General features: G+C 39.4%; 1 protein-coding gene across 2 annotated transcripts; it reads right to left on the bottom strand.

The window, feature by feature from the left end:
• Window positions 1–6,790: 6,790 nt before the first annotated feature.
• On the bottom strand, window positions 6,791–18,222 carry LOC122661072 (subtilisin-like protease SBT1.7). Of its 2 annotated transcripts, XM_043856382.1 has the most exons (3): window positions 15,876–18,222; window positions 8,993–8,998; window positions 6,791–6,820 (listed from the first exon to the last, which is right to left on the bottom strand). In XM_043856382.1, the coding sequence occupies exon 1, from the start codon at window positions 18,220–18,222 to the stop codon at window positions 15,880–15,882; it is 2,343 nt and encodes a 780-aa protein (XP_043712317.1). In that variant the 3' UTR covers window positions 6,791–6,820; window positions 8,993–8,998; window positions 15,876–15,879. The 2 variants fall into 2 exon arrangements, with proteins under 2 accessions (XP_043712317.1, XP_043712318.1); XM_043856383.1 differs by lacking the exons at window positions 6,791–6,820; window positions 8,993–8,998 and adding an exon at window positions 15,710–15,830 and having other exon boundaries at window positions 15,878–18,222.
• Window positions 18,223–18,625: the final 403 nt, after the last annotated feature.

The raw sequence follows: 18,625 nt of genomic DNA, 5'->3' as shown, positions 1-18,625 counted from the left end.
TTGCATGGTCTTTACACAAGCGTCTGGGTCAATGGGAGAGCACGTCTGGGTATCTAACTAGGGGGTAGAGGTGTCATTTCACGATACCTTGTGAGAGGGCGTAGGAAACACCACCAAGTAGAGATCTTTTTCCCTAAATATTATATTTTGAAAAGTAGAATTACTAAAGGCATATGATAAGAATTTTAAGTAGATTACAAAATTTCGATTAGGATTGTCTGAATGATACCTCTTTAGGTGTATTTAGAACATGTACCTTTCTTTTGATTATTCCTTAGCTTATTCTTAAATTTCTTCAAATCAATGTAAAAAGGTTTTCAAAATAATTTGAAAAAGATTTACCATCATGTGATTCTTAAGAACCCTCACTAGCTTGCACTTTTTTTGATGATAAAAAAAAAAAAAGAATATTACACCAAGAGGTAAGATTACTGATTATTTAACATCTTAAGGCATATCGATAAGAAGGGGAACTGCGAGTCATTGTTCCCAAGTCCCTTCCAAATGAAATGATGGTCATGAGTAAAAGGATTAAATTCAATTCTTATAAAAAAATAATTCATTATGATTGTAAAACTTTCCATATTTTTTCTTTTCAAAATTAATTTGACTTCTCTTTCCTTCTCTGCCCTTAAATCTCTATAAGAAGAGTCAAAAGGAATCCATCTTAATGATGTATGTGTCCCAGTTCATGCATGTTCACCGCCTTTTATGTCCAACTACGAAATATTTCTAAGGGAAAAGAACATTGCCAGGCTACATAGCATAGAGTAGTGCCTCATAGTGTCTATCTCTCTTCTCACTCCTAAGAAATGACATATTTAACCCTATTGTAGGAGGAGAGAAATAGACAAAGGGAAACACTAACATACAATACGCAGCCGGACAGAAACTCAATCCCATATTTCAATTTACACGTGTCTAATAAACAACACATGGCAAACGATATATGAAATGTCTTCTAGATTCAGAATTTCAGACTATACTGTTGGAGAAGTACTTAGCAAAGTTTCCTAACAAAGTTGAGAAAAAGAAAACTTAGCAATAACTATAGAAAAGGGATCTTTATCCCCTACAGTTCTCTGCCCGGCCGAGTACCTTAGTGCCTCTAACAAGGTGGGTGCACAATTACCACCATACTCTTGCCTGAACTCTTTGCCTGGACCCCATCTCTTATTAGAGGCACTGGAGAACTGGGCCGGACAGAGAACTGGAGGAGATAATTAGGAATCATAAGAAAGCCTGGTTTGTCTACGGTTCTGATTGTTATAATCTGAGATTCTAAGGAGATTACAAGGGATCAGATTCTAGAATACTTGAATAATCCATGATTTTGGATTTATAAATTAGGCGAAAAATCAAAAGTTGTAGAACTACCCTGCAAGACAAACTCAGATTTTTACGAAATTGTGTTCATGGATAAATCCCAATTTTTGTCTAGAATCCAAAACCAGAAGTTAAGTGGGAACTACTGAATAGTAACCAAAATCTAAATAACCAAAATAGAATACCAGAGTGAAGTTATTTTATTTGTTTTGGCGAGCACGGATTTGACCATCTGCTGGCGAAAATAGTTCAGAGCGGTTGTTTCCCGAGAGTGGTTCTGCAAGAACCTCTGCTGCTATATTCTTCTCAGCTTGGTCTTCAATTGAAGGCTAGCTATAACCCTTCTTATACCTGATTTTTATTATTTGTTTTTCTCCAAATAGTGATTTAAGTGGAAGGCAGAATCTATTCACTCATCATCCTTTGCTATTACTGAGTTAGAATTTAGAACACATTACAAAATTAAATGTATAACTCAAAATCTTTTCCACTTTTTGCTTTAATTTTTCAGACTATTTCTTATCTTTTTAATTATTTTTTCCTGTTTAAAGGAACAATGATGTTTGTAGTGCTCAATATTGTTCCCCAATACACCACCAGAAACCCACCAATAAGAAGATAGATTACAAAGTAAGTATTCATTATTTGATGCTTTGACAGAATTCTTTGTCTAGATTACATACTTGAGAATATTTATTTTTGAAAAACGTTTTCTTATTAACGATTGTTATTCCTTATGGTCATTATAGTTTTTTTTTCCCCTCCAAATTGTGATTAAGTGGAAGAAAGAATCTCTTCACTAGTCCTCCTCTGTAAAGTAAGAAGATATATAGGAGACCGGTGTCCTTATACAAGTACCGTCCAAGGCCCTCTAAGGCCACTCACATGGAATCCTCTCCTCCCGTGAGTCTTCCATATGAGTAGCTTTGGAAAGCCTTGGACGGTACTTGTACAATGACATGATCCGTGCTTAGAGAACCAACCTTACAAAGTTTAAGGTAACATTCAAATCCTTTTTTTTTTTTTTGATGAAACAACAATAAAATGAAGTGTAATCACACAAATCCTTTTACTCTTAATTCTCCTTTTCCTTTAATCTTTTTGTTTAAAAGAGCCATAGTTTTGTGGTGTTCAACCTTGTTCCCCAACGAATAATTATCACCTCCAAATCACGGGCAGCTTCAATTCCTCCAATTCCTTTAATAGGGGGCAGTGGACCCTACCTTGGGCAGTGTTTTCGGGCAGGGGGTAGGATGATCATTTCCACCCTCATGTGAGGAATTGGAGAAATTGGAGGAATTGGAGGGGGCAACGAATTAGAGGGGATACATCAATAGAAACCGACAAAGAAGCCAAATCTGAAAAAAAAATCCAGAGGTTATTTGTAATTATCAAAAACCTCCACCCATGTCACCATTCAATATTTCTTGGCCTACCTAGACCAAATCACCTGGTCCTCTAAGTTGTGATTAAGTGGAAGAAAGAATCTCTTCACTTGTCCTCTTCCGTAGAGAAAGGACAGATCTTACAAAGTTTAACATAACACGCAAAGCCCTTTTCCCTTTTGTCCTTTTCCTTTAATTTTCCGTTAATTAAAATAATTTTTTTTGGTTAAAATAACTAGGGTTTTGTGGTGCTCCACCTCGTTCCTCAACACACCATTACAAACCCACAAAAGAAGAGGATAGATTACAAAGTGAGCATTCAATAATTGATGCTTTGAGCCTTTGACTGGATTTTTGGTCTACATTACATAAGTGCGAATATGTGATTAAGATTGAGATTTTCTGTTCATGGAAAAGTTTTATACCCAAAGATTGTAATTAGTGTTTTTGCTTTGGAAAAAGAAAAGGGGATGAGTGAAAAATTAAACATAAAAGAGATGATGATGCTAAGGTGGATGAATGAAAAATTAGAAAAGATATGTAAAATTCAAGGTGATTTAGGAATGGTTCTAATATAAGTATAAGTTGAAGAGAAACGCTTGAGAAGATAAGAACTTAAACAACGATAGCCATTGGACAGATTGATATGTAGTATACATTAAAGATACATGTTTTATCATACTAAGGCTGTGTTTGGTATGCATTCTTGGAATCCATTCTAAGTTGATTTTGCTTTCTCGGATGATAAAAATAGTTGTTTTTATTATTTAAGAATGTGAAATCGATTTAGATTGCATACCAAACACAGTGTTTGAGAGACTGAAAAATAGATTGATAACAAACATAACTTTGAAAGGTGTCCATAAAAAAATAATTTAAGCCTATGATTAGAATAAAAGTATTAAAAATTAAAAAAATCTCATCTTTAAAATAGAAAAGTTGAACTAATAAGAGGTGAACTGAGCCAACCAATTGTCCCTTAAAAGTAGGAGTAAATCAACCTTATAGAGGTCCAACTAGGGAAATGATTCAAAAAAAATAAAAATAAAAACTTATAGAGGTCCAACTAGGGAAATGATTAAAAAAATAAAAAACCAAACTTATAGAAGTCTAACTCGGGAAATGATTGCTTGGTCTTGGTCGAATGCCTACCAGACCCCCCCCTCCCCCCTCTAGTATCTCCTCCATTGTTTTGGATATCTTATTTTTGAGATCGGCCTTTGTTTTTTGTAGTTTTGCGCATATGGACTGGCTCATGCTATCTCTAAGTGGGCCATCTCTTTCCCTCGCCGTGGTCTTCGGGAAACCTCTTTTCCGGGGGACCTTTTGGATATTGTAAAACCTTTATTGTCAGCTGAAATAGAAATTTCGCCCCTCTCTTGAGGGGTTTCTGCATCCAAAAAAAAAAAAACTAGGAAAATGATTCAAAACAATAAAAGACATGCTATTTAGATCACAGCCCTTTTAAGTCCAAAGACATTGCACTATGAAAAGAAATATAAATTCATTGAAGGAATTATTGTTCACTTGGTTCCTATAAGATAGTCCTTGAAAAGTACACTTAAAGAAAGAATACTGTTCACTTGGTTCCTACAAGTTGTCCTTGAAGAGTACACATTACAAAGATAAGGTAAACAAAGAAAAATAAAATCCAAAGCCTTTTCCTCTTTTAACTTCTCTTTATTTTCTCTCAGGTACATCACTCTCCTCTTTGTGGTTCTCAACCTCAGTTCGAAATCTCACTATCAAAATCTTATGCCCGCCATGAGGAGAATAAAAACTGAAAGAGTATATTACTCCCCCCTCCCCTCGATTATGCTCTAATGACAAACCTCTCCCCTGGGTTTTGAGTAATGACTCTCTCTTCCCCTGCATTCTCAAGATTCTATCAACCGTACCCATTCCGTTAAAAAAGACTGTTAAGGGATCAAAAAAGACTATATTACCCTTTTATAATTTATCTAAAAACCCTTTCTCTAACTTCTCTCTCCTTCCTCTATCGTCTCCCACCTGTGGAAACGAGAAAGTGAAGATGGAGGGTGCATCTTCCACCTACTGAAATAGCCATTGCCGCAACAACCTGCAACTCATCTCTCTCTGCAACTGCTTGGACGTGCATCTTCCATCTCCGCTTGGACCTGCAACCAACTCCCATCTCGGTTATTCTCTCACGGTTTGGACCAAAAAAGATGAGTGGAAAGTGAAAATTTATTGATGAAAATGGCACTCCACAACATCCACCTGCTCAAAGACAGATAAAAGATATGTTTATGACTATTTTGAGTGCGTCTCTTTCTCACCATCACTATCAAAAACGTTTCTTTTAGAAGCCCAGACCCAGATCATCAACAAATTAATGCTAGACGATTAGAGTTTCCATTCCATGCATGTACTGGAGGTAAGAAATTTACAGTAAACTCTTCATTTTTATAGGAGAATGAATTTAAAGCCATGAATTTAAAGCCATGGCCACCATTTCTATTGTTTGAGTACAGTAAATGGATCAAAACCCGATTCAAATAACCTCTTAGATTCGTCGTTTATTGAATATTCAGAAAAAAAACACTTGAGAAGTTAGTCGGGAGCCAAATTGGCAGATTTCCTTGAAATCAGATTTCTGACTTTTTATTTGCATCTTTGATTGGTCTCTATCCAACTTTAGGAGATCTGGTTTGAAGTTCAGAACTGCTCTCATATCTATTTGCCCCATTTGTGATGAATTTTTCAAAAACCTCTTACTGCTCCACACACAATTTTGATTCTATGAATGATCACAAGTGGGTTTAATGTGGGTTTTCTGGGGAAGAAGATTTTATCATTTCTGTCCAAACAGAGTAGCAAACGATAACTATGATGCTCATTACTCCAGTAGTTCAATTCCTCTGTTCTTTGGAGTTATCCTAATTGGAAATCCATAATCTTTTCACAAACTCAGAATGAAGATTGATATGATCCAGCTTCTCTGATTAATGAATAATAACTCATCGTTCTCTCTCTTTCAAATAAAACAAAACTGTATTAAGAAAGCGATTCGTCATTCTGGCTCATACCCGTTAGCCATTAGCCAGCCACTCCTTTCTATGCACATGGCACATGGCACAGGGCACAGTGTCTCCACAATCTTCTGTGGGACACACTTTAATTGCACCTCTACTGTTGCTGAAATGAAAGACAAGGGAAGCTCAGTGTGCTAAATCTCTTCAATCTGAAGAAAATGCAGACTGAATCCCTGATAGGTTACAAGAAGTTTTGATGAATTAAATTTTCTTAAGGTCATATGGTTTACCATTAATAGTTTACAGTTCAATTGGGGATTAGAACTTATGGATATAATTGCAGAAAATAATTCACCTTCTTTAAAAAATGAATTTTGTGTTTATTGTCTGAGAACAATTCAATTTTAATGGTGGCAAAGCATCCTCAATTGTTTATTTCACTGGCAACTATTATTGTTCTTACCATAGTTAACCTCCCCTTAATTTCCATTTGTTTGTATTTTTTTTCTTCAGAGAAATTTTCAAACCTTTATCCTTTTACACATGGTCAATTCCAATCGGGTTCAAACTTAACCCACCTATAGTGGGTGATTGCACCAGAGCTGCCAACTTTGTTTGAACTGCTTCTTCTTATAGACTGGATATGATGATGAAACACCTTACCTTCAACTACTTGGTGGTAGAAGAATAGCGCCGGAGTGTTCGACTGAAACGAAGAAGAAGCTCTCTGGTTCTGTCGGAGTGTTCAACGAGAGGAAAAAGAGGAGAACTGAACTTCTTGAAGTTCTCTGGTTCTGCCAGAGTGTTCGAACGAAAGGGAGACTTCCGCTGGAATGTTCGAACGAAATGAAGAAGAAGAAGAGATTTTGTCTATTTTTATTAAGGGGTATTATTGGTATATCAGAATAATAAGGGCATTTTGGGGTTTAAATGAAAATATTTTGGATGATGTCATCACTTAACAGCCCTTTTTAACAGAATGGGTACGGTTGTTAGAATCTTAGGAATGCAGGGGAGGGGAGAGTCATTACTCAAAACCCAAGGAAGGGATTTGTCATTCGGGCATAATCGAGGGGAGAAGGGAGTAATTTAATCAAACTGAAAACTTACTAGGTTTTTCAGATAACACAAATTTCATTGATCACTGGCTTGCAAATCCAATATGCACCTATAATGATCCACTGTTCTTCTTATAGGTTTGCCAAACAGGAAACAACATCTAGGTACAGATTATAAAAAGACAATCTGAATCATCTAAAACATAGACAGATTTCATCTCCATTCCAGAGAATCCATCTCAATACTACTCTCAATTAGGGATGTCGATGGGTCGGGCTGGGCCGGACATGTTAAATCCCAGCCCAACCCTAGGGGTCTTAAAGTCGGCCCAAGCCCAGCCTGGCCCTGTTAGAGCTTAACAAACGCTCGACCTAGGCCCGGCCCTACCCTGATTAACCCTGATTGGGCCGGGCCGGGCTGGGTTGAACCTGAATTACATGTTCTCCCACTCAAGAAGCTCCAATCAAAACCTGGGAGAATGACACATTGACACATCAAGCAGTTGAGCCCAAACAGTCCCACAGTCACAATCTAGAATATACCAACAACATAGAACATCATTCAAACTAGAGAGAAACATCTCATTTAACAATAGGAATAAATTTGTGGGAAAATATCTCCTACGATTTCCTGACCGGTACAGTTCCCCTAGTGCCTCTAATAAGAGGGGGGTGAAACCCACCCAAGCAGAGTGTTTGGTCAGGAGTGGAATGCTCATTGTGCCCCCCCTTGTTAGCGAATCGCAGGAACTATACCGTGCAGGGAATTGCTGGGGATAAAGATCTAGAATAAACCAGTCAAAAGCATAAGCACAAAATGTAGCCCATCAAGGCACAGTCATCAATGTTACACAAGTTCATATAAATTGAATAATATACCTCCTGCACTCTGGATCATCAACCTACCAAAGATTAGAAAAACACAAAAGCATTGCAGCAATGCCACAAGGAGTTTTAGTACCAAATCATGCCTTGGCCTAATCCAACTTGGATAACAATACAAACCCAGTAGAAAAACCAACCAACATGCTTTGTTTTCGTGTAAACCCAAAACAAGCACCAAGAAACATCAGAGTCCACATAAACAAGGACAAAGCATAACAACATTCAATATCCATCTCCAATATCACCAATTCCATACAATCCATTTTAATATTTCCCCAATACACCACCAGAAACCCACCAATAAGAAGATAGATTACAAAGTAAGTATTCATTATTAGATGCTTTGACAGAATTCTTGGTCTAGATTACATACTTGACAATATTTATTTTTGAAAAACGTTCTCTTATTAAAGATTGTTATCCCTTATGGTTATTATAGTTTTTTTTCCCTCTAAATTGTGATTAAGTGGAAGAAAGAATCTCTTCACTAGCCCTCTTCTGTAGTGTAAGAAGATAGGAGACCGGTGTCCTTATACAAGTACCGTCCAAGGCCCTCCAAGGCCACTCACATGGAATCCTCTCCTCCCTTGAGTCTCCCATATGAGTGGCATTGGAAAGCCTTGGACGGTACTTGTACAAGGACACGATCTGTGCTTAGAGAATAGACCTTACAAAGTTTAAGGTAACATTCAAATCCTTTTACCCTTAATTCTCCTTTTCCTTTAATTTTCTTTTAATTATAATAAATTTTTTGTTTAAAAGAACCATAGTTTTGTGGTGCCCGACCTCGTTCCCCAACGAATAATTATCACCTCCAATTCGCGAGCACGTTCAATTCCTCCAATTCCTCTAATAGAGGGGAGTGGACCCTACCTTGGGCAGTGTTTTTGGGCAAAGGGTAGGGTGATCATTTTCACCCCCATGTGAGGAATTGGAGGAATTGGAGGGGACAGCAAATTAGAGGGGATACATCAATAGAAACCGACAAAGAAGCCAAATCTGAAAAGAATTCTAGAGGTTATTTGTAATTTTCAAAAACCTCCACCCACGTCACCATTCAATATTTCTTGGCCTACCTAGACCAAATCACCTGGGTCCTCTAAATTGTGATTAAGTGGAAGAAAGAATCTCTTCACTTGTCCTCTTCCGTAGAGAAAGGACAGATCTTACAAAGTTTAACATAACACGCAAAACCTTTTTCCCTTTTGCCCTTTTTCCCTTAATTAGAATAATTTTTTTTGGTTAAAAGAACTAGGGTTTTGTGGTGCTCAACCTTGTTCCTCAACACACCATTACAAACCCACAAAAGAAGAGGATAGATTATAAAGTGAGCATTCAATATTTGATGCTTTGACAGGATTTTTGGTTTACATTACATACGTGCGAATATGTGATTAAGATTGAGATTTTCTGTTTATGGAAAAGTTTTATACCCAAAGATTGTAATTAATATTTTTGCTCTGGAAGAAGAGAAGGGGATGAGTGAAAAAATAAAGATAAAAGAGACGATGATGCTAAGGTGGATGAATGAAAAATTAGAAAAGATACGTAAAATTCAAGGTGATTTAGGAATGATTCTGTTATAAGTTTAAGTAGAAGAGAAACGCTTGAGAAGATAAGAACTTAAACAACGATAGCCATTGAACAGATTGATACGTAGTATACATTAAAGATTCATGTTTTAACAGACTAAGGTTGTGTTTGGTATGCATTCTTGGAATGCATTCTAAGTTGATTTCGCTTTCTTGGATGATAAAAATAGTTGTTTTTATTGTTTGAGAATGTGAAATCGACCTAGCATGCATACCAAACACAACATTTGAGAGATTGAAAAATGAATTGATAGCAAACATAACTTTGAAGGGTGTCAATAAAAAAATAATTTAAGCCTATGATTCCAATAAAAATATTAAAAATTAAAAAAATCTCATCTTTAAAATAGAAAAGTTGAACTAACAAGAGGTGAACTGAGCCAGCCAATTGTCCCTTAAATGTAGGAGTAAATCAAACTTATAGAGGTCTACATTACATACGTGTGAATATGTGATTAAGATTGAGATTTTCGGTTTATGGAAAAGTTTTATACCCAAAGATTGTTATTAGTGTTTTTGCTTTGGAAGAAGAAAAGGAGATGATGATGCTAAGGTGGATGAATGAAAAATTAGAAAAGATTTGTAAAATTCAAGGGGATTTAGGAATGGTTCTAATATAAGTATATGTTGAAGAGAAACGCTTGAGAAGATAAGAACTTAAACAACGATAGCCATTGAACAGATTGATACGTAGTACGTATACATTAAAGATACATGTTTTTACAGACTGAGGTTGTGTTTGATATGCTTTCTTGGAATGCATTCTAAGTTGATTTCGCTTTCTTGGATGATAAAAATAGTTGTTTTTATTGTCTGAGAATGTGAAATCGACCTAGAATGCATACCAAACACAACATTTGAGAGACAGGAAAATGGATTGATAACAAACATGACTTTGAAGGGTATCGATAAAAAAATAATTTAAGCCTATAATTACAATAAAAATATTAAAAATTAAAAAATCTCATCTTTAAAATAGAAAAGTTGAACTAATAAGAGGTGAACTGAGCCAACCAATTGTCCCTTAAAAGTAGGAGTAAATCAAACTTATAGAGGTCCAACTAGGGAAATGATTCAAAAAAATAAATATAAAACTTATAGAGGTCCAACTAGGGAAATGATTCAAAAAAAAAAAAAAAAACCAACCTTATAGAGGTCTAACTAGGGAAATGATTCAAAACAATAAAATGCATGCTATTTAGATCACAGCCCTTTTAAGTCCAAAGATATTGTACTATGAAAAGAAATATAAATTCATTGAAGGAATATTGTTCACTTGGTTCCTATGAGATAGTCCTTGAAAAGTACACTTAAAGAAAGAATATTGTTCACTTGGTTCCTATAAGTTGTCCTTGAAGAGTACACATTACAAAGATAAGATAAACAAAGAAAAATAAAATCCAACGCCTTTTCCTCTTTTAACTTCTCATTATTTTCTCTCAGGTACATCACGCTCCTCTTTGTGGTTCTCAACCTCAGTTCCAAATCCCACTATCTGAATCTGATGCCCACCATGAGGAGAATAAAAACTGAAACCGTTTTAGGTTTTTCAGATAACACAAATTTCATTGATCACTGGCTTGCAAATCCAATATGCACTTATAGTAATCCACTGTTCTTCTTATAGGTTTGCCAAATAGGAAACAACATCTAGGTACAGATTATAAAAAGACAATCTGAATCATCTAAAACATAGACAGATTTCATCTCAATTCCAGGGAATCCATCTCAATACTACTCTCAATTAGAGGTGTCAATGGGCTGGGCTGGGCTGGGCATGTTAAATCCCCAGTCCAACCCTAGGGGTCTTAAAGTCGGCCCAAGCCCAGCCTGGCCCTGTCAGAGCCTAACAAACGCTCGACCTAGGCCCGGCCCTACCCTGATTAACCCTGATTGGGCCGGGCCGGGCTGGGTTGACCCTGAATTGCATGTTCTCCCATTCAAGAAGCTCCAATCTAAACCTGGGAGAATGACACATTGACACATCAAGCAGTTGAGCCCAAACAGCCCCACAGTCACAATCTGGAATATACCAACAACCTAGAACATCATTCAAACTAGAGAGAAACATCTCATTTAACAATAGGAATAAATTTGTGGGAAAATATCTCCTACGATTTCCTGACTGGTACAGTTCCCCAAGTGCCTCTAATAAGAGGGGGGTGGACCACACCCAGGCAGAGTGTTCGGTCAGGAGTGGAATGCTCATTATGCCCCCCCCCTTGTTAGCGAATCGCAGGAACTATACCGTGCTGGGAATTCCAGGGGATAAAAATCCAGAGTAAACCAGTCAAAAGCATAAACACAAAATGTAGCCCATCAAGGCACAGTCATCAATGTTACACAAGTTCATATAAATTGAATAATATACCTCCAGCACTCTAGATCATCAACCTACCAAAGATTAGAAAAACGCAAAAGCATTGCAGCAATGCCACAAGGAGTTTTAGTACCAAATCATGCCTTGGCCTAATCCAACTTGGATAACAATACAAACCCAGTAGAAAATCCAACCAACATGCTTTGTTTTTGTATAAACCCAAAACAAGCACCAAGAAACATCAGAGTCCACATAAACAAGGACAAAGCACAACAACATTCAATATCCATCTCCAATATCACCAATTCCATACAAATACAATGACAATCATCCATACAATCCATCACTATGATATGCTTAATGACAGTTTCATAGAAGAAAGGAATGAATCAAAAGTCAGATACCAAAGAGGTTTTTTTTTTGGGTGCAGAAACCCCTCAAGAGGGGGAAGAAGATTCCATTTCAATTGGTAAAAGAAGCTTTACAATATCCAAAAGGTCCCCCGGAAAGGAGGTCACCCAAAAACCACGGCGAGGGAAGGATAGGGCCCACTTAGAAATAGCGTGAGCCAACCCATTCTCCTCCCGACCAATATGCGCAAAACAGCAAAAAGCAAAGGCAGATTTCAAAGCTAAGATATCCAACAAAATGGAGGAGATACTAGAGGGAGGGGGGGAAGGGGGGTCTGATAGGCATGGAACAAGGACCAAGCAATAAGAATAGATTGACACCTTCGAAAGGCCTAACTGACGAGCAGATGACAGAGCCAGTCGAACAGCAATGGCTTCACCAACCACAGCCGGCATGAGCACCAAGGAGTTTAATTTGGTAGCATTGGTTCAAATTAATTTCACCATGCCAAATCTGTGTGGCTCATGCTAGTGTTCAGTTCATCACCTCAAGGTTTTTACATGAAGAGATACTGGACCAATGCAGCATTTTTAGAATCTTATATCAATAAACACAAGGATCAAGATGTCGTCTAGACACCAAGCTATGGTAGAAACTAAAGGTATATAGGCTTATAGCTAGATATGCTTAGGATTTAGATGAACTAGAGTGAAGGGTGGGTTTACACTGTTGTTAAGAAAGGAAGATGAGTGAGTTTAAGGTACTTGTCTATAGGTATTCTAGACAAAAAATAATAAGGGATTTCAAGATATAATGGAACATAATTATGGTTTCATGAAGGGAAGGGGTTTTAGTTTAGATTCTTGTAGCTGACTAGATGGAATGGCAATTATAGGTGTTAGTGGGAGATGGGAGATTGAGAAGGTATGAAGAAGTATATGCATGCATATATAGCCCTCCTTATAGCGTTCTACAATATCCTCAAATCACATTCCTGCATTGCAGCAGCATAATGGTGCAAATTCTTGTACCTTTTGACTAATTAATCAACTAATTTATGAAATGTTGGTTGTGATTAGGAAGCTATTGCTCCCTTTTTCTTCTACAAATTAAAGCAGTCCGTGTAACAAAGGGTTTCATGATTTAGTAACAGAGTTTCTGAAGTTCTAAATCAATTCAAACCAAAGTTCTGAAATTCTGAATCAATTTAAACCAAAGTTCTGAAGAATTTATGAAACTACTTGAGGGAGAAGCATTTTAGAAACAAGAGAGCAAGACCCTAAAATGAGGGCACCTCTGGTGTCGTTCTTAATTTAATATCTAATAAAAAATGAAGATCGATGAATAATAACCTGCGTTAACAAGGACGTCAAATGCTTCCTGATGACCTGTATCCATGGCGAAATAACCAGCCGAGAGAGATTAGAGGGAAAGAGGGCGTTCCAGTGTGCGTCCGCTGCGAGCAGAGACTTCACTTTCTTTATGGGGTGTGGGTGTGTGACCGTGTTTCGCGGTTTGCATTTTCTTAGACGGACGATTCCAACAACGATTCTGATCCGGATCGGTCGGAATCGACTTTCAAAAACTCTAGGAATCGGTCTATAGATCCCAAAACAGGGAAATTTCTAGGGTTTTGAGGGTGAATCGGCATCGATTACAGCTGGTTCCTATATGAATCAGCCGATTCAACGATCGGAGTCCTGATTTTTAAAACCATGCTTGCATTAGAGGAGTGACCAGTGAAGACGGTTTTAGGAATTGGGATTGGACTATTGGTCTTGGCCGATTCAAATCCTATCGATCAGGATCGGTTTGTATTGGACAGATTTGCCCCTAGCTTTCAGTGTATATATATATTTTTTTCTACTTTTTTACCCTTGGTCCATATCGATTCGCTAAAATGGGATCACCCGAGAATCGGTACCGCCCTCGGCCAATTCGGGTGATTTGATTGTGATTCCTCAAACCATGCTAATGACTAGTGAATGCCATCGACGACAATGTCTATGAGAGTTTCAAATTTGGCAACGTCACGAGACCTTGTCGACTCTCACAACAGCTCACCTGGGCGCTTCCTCCATGTCCATTATTCGATGTTGTTGCCTAACCACAATGAAAGTTGATAAATTTTGATCCATTGTTAGCTCGGTTGGTTGGAAGTTTGTCGGTTGAAATGCTTTCCCCCCCCCCCCCCAAAGAGGTCATGGGTTCGACTCTTCTGGTCACATTTGTGCCATATTAAGGCACCATTTCTCTCTCTCTCTCTCTCTCTCCCTCCCCTTGGTAGTTGTAGATTTGTTGGCTTGCTTTAGCCTTGTCTTCCCCTCTTCACTCTAGTTGGCCATGGCCCCTTGATTAGGATAGTCCCAGAAAAAGACAAGACAAAAAAAACGAAGTCGATAGATTATTGACATGTCCATTCTTACATTTGAATAAAGAAAACTTGGTTTAGATCAACCACTAGTCAAATTATAAAGTAATCAATCAAATAACTCTTTTTGTACTGGCAAGCATCTCATGTATGTCCATGCATTTTGTATAGTACTCCAGTTATTAATACGGACTCCCCCAACTCAATGGAAACAGAAAATACGACAACCCAGCTTTATCCCAATGAAATGGGATCGGTTACATAGATCATTGCCCTCCAATCACCTCTTTTCAAAGTCATATTTGATACAAGGCCTAAGGTATGCATGTCTTTCCTCACAGCTTCTCTAGTTCATTTTAGGTCTTCCCTTGACTCTTTTAGTTTCTTCAATCTGAATCAAATCACTACTCCATATTAGAACTCCCAAAGGTCTCCGTTGAATAATGAGAGGTGATGTTTTCGAAAATCACAAGACAAATCAAAGCTATTGCTTTACGTTTATTGTTAAATCCATTTATTCTTATCTAAATCAACCGTGAATAATCTAGCCGATTCCGGATCAGAATCGGCACTAATCAATTCGATTCCCGATTTTATTTTATTTTTTTTTGAAACTTTGGTTTTGTCACATACATCAATTTGTTCGAGCAATGCTGGTTGTATGATCCAAAATTAGCCCAAAACTCAACCCAACTAAAAACTTTGGAAAACCATGGGCTGGACCACCTCCCAAGGCCCAATTCTCAAATGCAGTTCTGGTCTGCAGTCAGATTTGCTATGTTCCCAGATTCTTAAACGAGAGTTCCTGCATTACTAAAACCAAACTCATTGGCCCAAACTTCAAATCAAGGATTTAAAACTTGGGCGCTTCCGTTGGGATTGATAGTGACACCCCTGAATCCTGGTTATGTTTTGGATCTGCCAGAAATCATGGAATCAATCTGTCGGAGGACAAAAAAAAAGAGGAATCAGAGAGATAAAGTATAGCTTTCTCAAGAATCTCTGGTTTTTTGGAGGTTTTAATTGAAAAAACGAGTGGATTATATCAAAATAATGATTTTTCTTTACTTGTTTGTGGTTTTTTATCATCAAAGAAAGCAGACTTTGGGAAACAAAGAGATTTCTTGGATACCGGGTTTGAACTTTGAATCTTTCCTCATTACCGGCCTTGGTTAAAGTTCTTTGTTCTGTACTTGTTCATCTTCACCAAGATCTGGTTTGGAAAAAATGGCGGTGCCTAGTTCCTGCTATTTGTCAAGTGTGGGTTTTCCATTCCAACAAACTCTTTAATATCGACTGTATATTCTACATTTTAAATGCCCCAATTAATGACGGCATTCATTTCATCATCCATCCAATTGAAAGTGTTCTAGACTTTAATCTCCAATCTGTAGACTGAGCGAGTGAGAAACCATTCCATTCTCTTTTTCTGGATTTTCGTGTTTCCTTCTTCTCAGAGAACAAACATCAAACACTAAACCGACCTTCTTTGCTGGCCGGATAATATATCTAAACAGAGAATAAATTAATAACAGGGCATTTCAACCTTCTACTTCTGGGCCATTAACAAGTAAACTGAAAGCATTTATACTTGATCACGTCCAACTAAATGCAATAGGGCTACCCACGATATGCTTGCCGTCGGACCATTCGAGATGACCAAAGCTGTTCGTCCCTGAAGGCATCGAAGTTGCAGTGAACGTTACTGTGTACATCTTCTTCTCATTTGCTGCACTGAAAGTCAAAGATTCAGGTTGAACAGATATCTTCACCGACTGCGTCTCTGAAGATAAGGACACCTTATACGTTCCAGGGCTGCCCACATTCGTCAGCGTCCTTGTATGCTTAACGACGGTCGACTTACTGGTACTGCTACCGCTACCGCTACCGCTACCGCCACCGCCATCAATTGCTGTCTGGAGCACGACACTGAAAGAAGGGTAGTTGAGATCAGTGACGCTGTACTTCTTGTTCGTATCGCACGTGAAGTTCCTCTTCGCCACGAGTGAGATCTGTGTTTCGCTGTAGTTTAAAGCGCAGAGGAAACCAATGTAATCATCGACGGTGAGGTCATAGACGAGACCCGGATCAAGGGCAGTAACTGGATCCACGTGTCCTGCTCCGTAATCGAACGGCGTTGCTGCACTTCCTGTAGCGAGGTCTTCTATCTTTGCGCCAGTTTTGTAGGTGGTGTAGGCTGTTGTCATGAGGGCCGAACGGATGGCTCCGGGGCTCCAATCAGGTTGCGCCGCCTTGAGGAGCGCTGCGACACCGCTCACGTGTGGGCATGACATCGATGTACCTGATATGATGTTGAATCCAACCCGTCTCGTGTCAGTGGATAGGCCAGTAGGTCCTACAGCACCTGTCCATCCCGCTAGGATGTTGACACCTGGTGCGAGAATGTCCGGTTTGAGTATCTCCTGCGTGATCGAATTTGGTCCTCTCGAACTGAACGCTGCAACCACCGGTGATGGTTGAATCCCCACTTTTGTGCCTCTGAAAACAATCGAGGCCGTCGGATTAGTATCTGAGGAGAGATACTGCTTTATCAAGTCACCGGCCTTCTCACCCACCGTTGTTGCCGGCAAGAGATGGGCGTCGGCGACAAGCTCTTCTCCGTTGGTAGCCGTGTTGGCAAGAATCATCCCTACACCACCGGCTTGTTTTACCACGGCTCCTTTCTGAACCCTAGCATTGACTCCCCGATCACACAAAACGATCTTTCCGGCAACTTTGGACGGTATCAAAGTTTCCGTCATGCACAAATTCCCGTTGGAAACGTTGCTGGCGTTGCCGGCGTAGATGAGCGGTAGTAACGAATTAGACAATTGGTTTCCACTGTAGAGAGACACTCCGGAGAAGTTTTTGCCGTTGCCGAGCGTAACATACGCAGGGAAGTCACGGTCCAAGGTTCCCGCACCAACAGTGGTTATCCAAGGGGCGACGTTGGATAAGCTGTAGGGAGAAGGGCCGGCGTTTCCAGCGGAGCAAGACACGAGAATGCCTCTCTCCATAGCAGCAAAAGCTCCCATGGCGATACTGTCTCTGTAGTAATCGGTCATCCCACCGCCCAGCGACATGGAGATGACGTTCACCCCATCTTCTATGGCTTTATCCATTCCAGCCATAATGTCTGTACTGAAACATCCTCCCATCCAGCACACCTTATAGACAGCAACTCTGCCATGTGAGGCCATGCCTCGTGCTACTCCTTGGGCGTACCCGAAGAGGCTCGCGTCTTCCACAACTGAACCTGCCGCCGTGGTCGACGTGTGGGTGCCGTGGCCGTCATCATCCCTCGGCGATTTCGATTCTTTGGTTTCATCAATGGGACCCAGCGTGGCCTCGTATCCTTTGGAGAAAAATCTCGCTCCGATCAGTTTCCGGTTACAACTTGAGGCGTTGAAGTTGTTACCTTCCTCGCACTGGCCTTTCCAATTACTCGGTACAGGGCCGAGTCCCTTGTCGTCGAAGCTCTGGCTTTCAGGCCAGACACCTGTGTCAAGAACTCCGACTATAATCTCGCTCGCCGAGGCAGATTCGGGCATTAACCCTTCGTACTTGTTGAGCCCCAGAAACTCGGGAGTCCGAGTGGTATGAAGCTCGTATCTCACTTGAGGCAAGACGGCGAGAATCCCATGTAGGCCTTCGAGTGACTTTGCCTCCTGGTCCGTGAGCCGAGTGGAGAAGCCATGGATGACGTTGTTGTATGTGTAGAGCATTTCTGCTGATTCCGACACAGATTTCAGATTCGAGGCGTACCATTGTGTGTGCTCGTCGAAGCTCGCCGGCATTTTGGACCTTGCCATGTGGACGATGAAGGTCCTCTTCTCCAACTTCGGCACTAATTCCTTTTCAACCCCTGCAGCCACAGAGAAATTGCAGATACCCAGTAGAAGAAAAAGAAACAATATTAGGAGAGAAAATCTTAACATCTTTTTTTCCATCTCTAGATTGACAAAACAGAAAAGAAAGAAGAAGAAAATTCGTAGTGCTCTGTTTTAATAAATAAATGGATTAAAACAGAAGAAGGGAAGCAGAACGAGAAGGTGAAAAGACGACGGTGGTGGTGGTTGTCTGGTTCTTTGAATGATTGCGTTCAAACAAAAAGGAGGACAGCTTCAAGGAGAGAGAGAAAGAGTGGCTTTCGTCACGTGTGTTTCGGCTTTAATCCTACTCTACTCTACTCATCGAGATTCTCTCTGGCTCTGTGCTGAGTTTTTGTGCCTTGCACATTGCTTCCATCATCTTCTTTAATTTATAAGTTAGGAAAGGAGAGTGGTGGCCTGGTGGGACTTGAGAGTTGAGAGTGGGAACTGGGAAGTGAGTGTACTGTGG

This window comes from Telopea speciosissima, chromosome 5, assembly GCF_018873765.1.
Source record: "Telopea speciosissima isolate NSW1024214 ecotype Mountain lineage chromosome 5, Tspe_v1, whole genome shotgun sequence".
NCBI lineage: Eukaryota > Viridiplantae > Streptophyta > Magnoliopsida > Proteales > Proteaceae > Telopea > Telopea speciosissima.
The sequence above is the reverse complement of the archived record's forward strand: the minus strand, read 5'-3'. Positions and strand labels throughout refer to the sequence as shown.

What these genes read in the sequence shown, in the direction of transcription:
- LOC122661072 (XM_043856382.1), bottom strand. Translation starts at nt 18,222, where the DNA reads ATGTTAAGATTTTCTCTCCTAATATTGTTTCTTTTTCTTCTACTGGGT.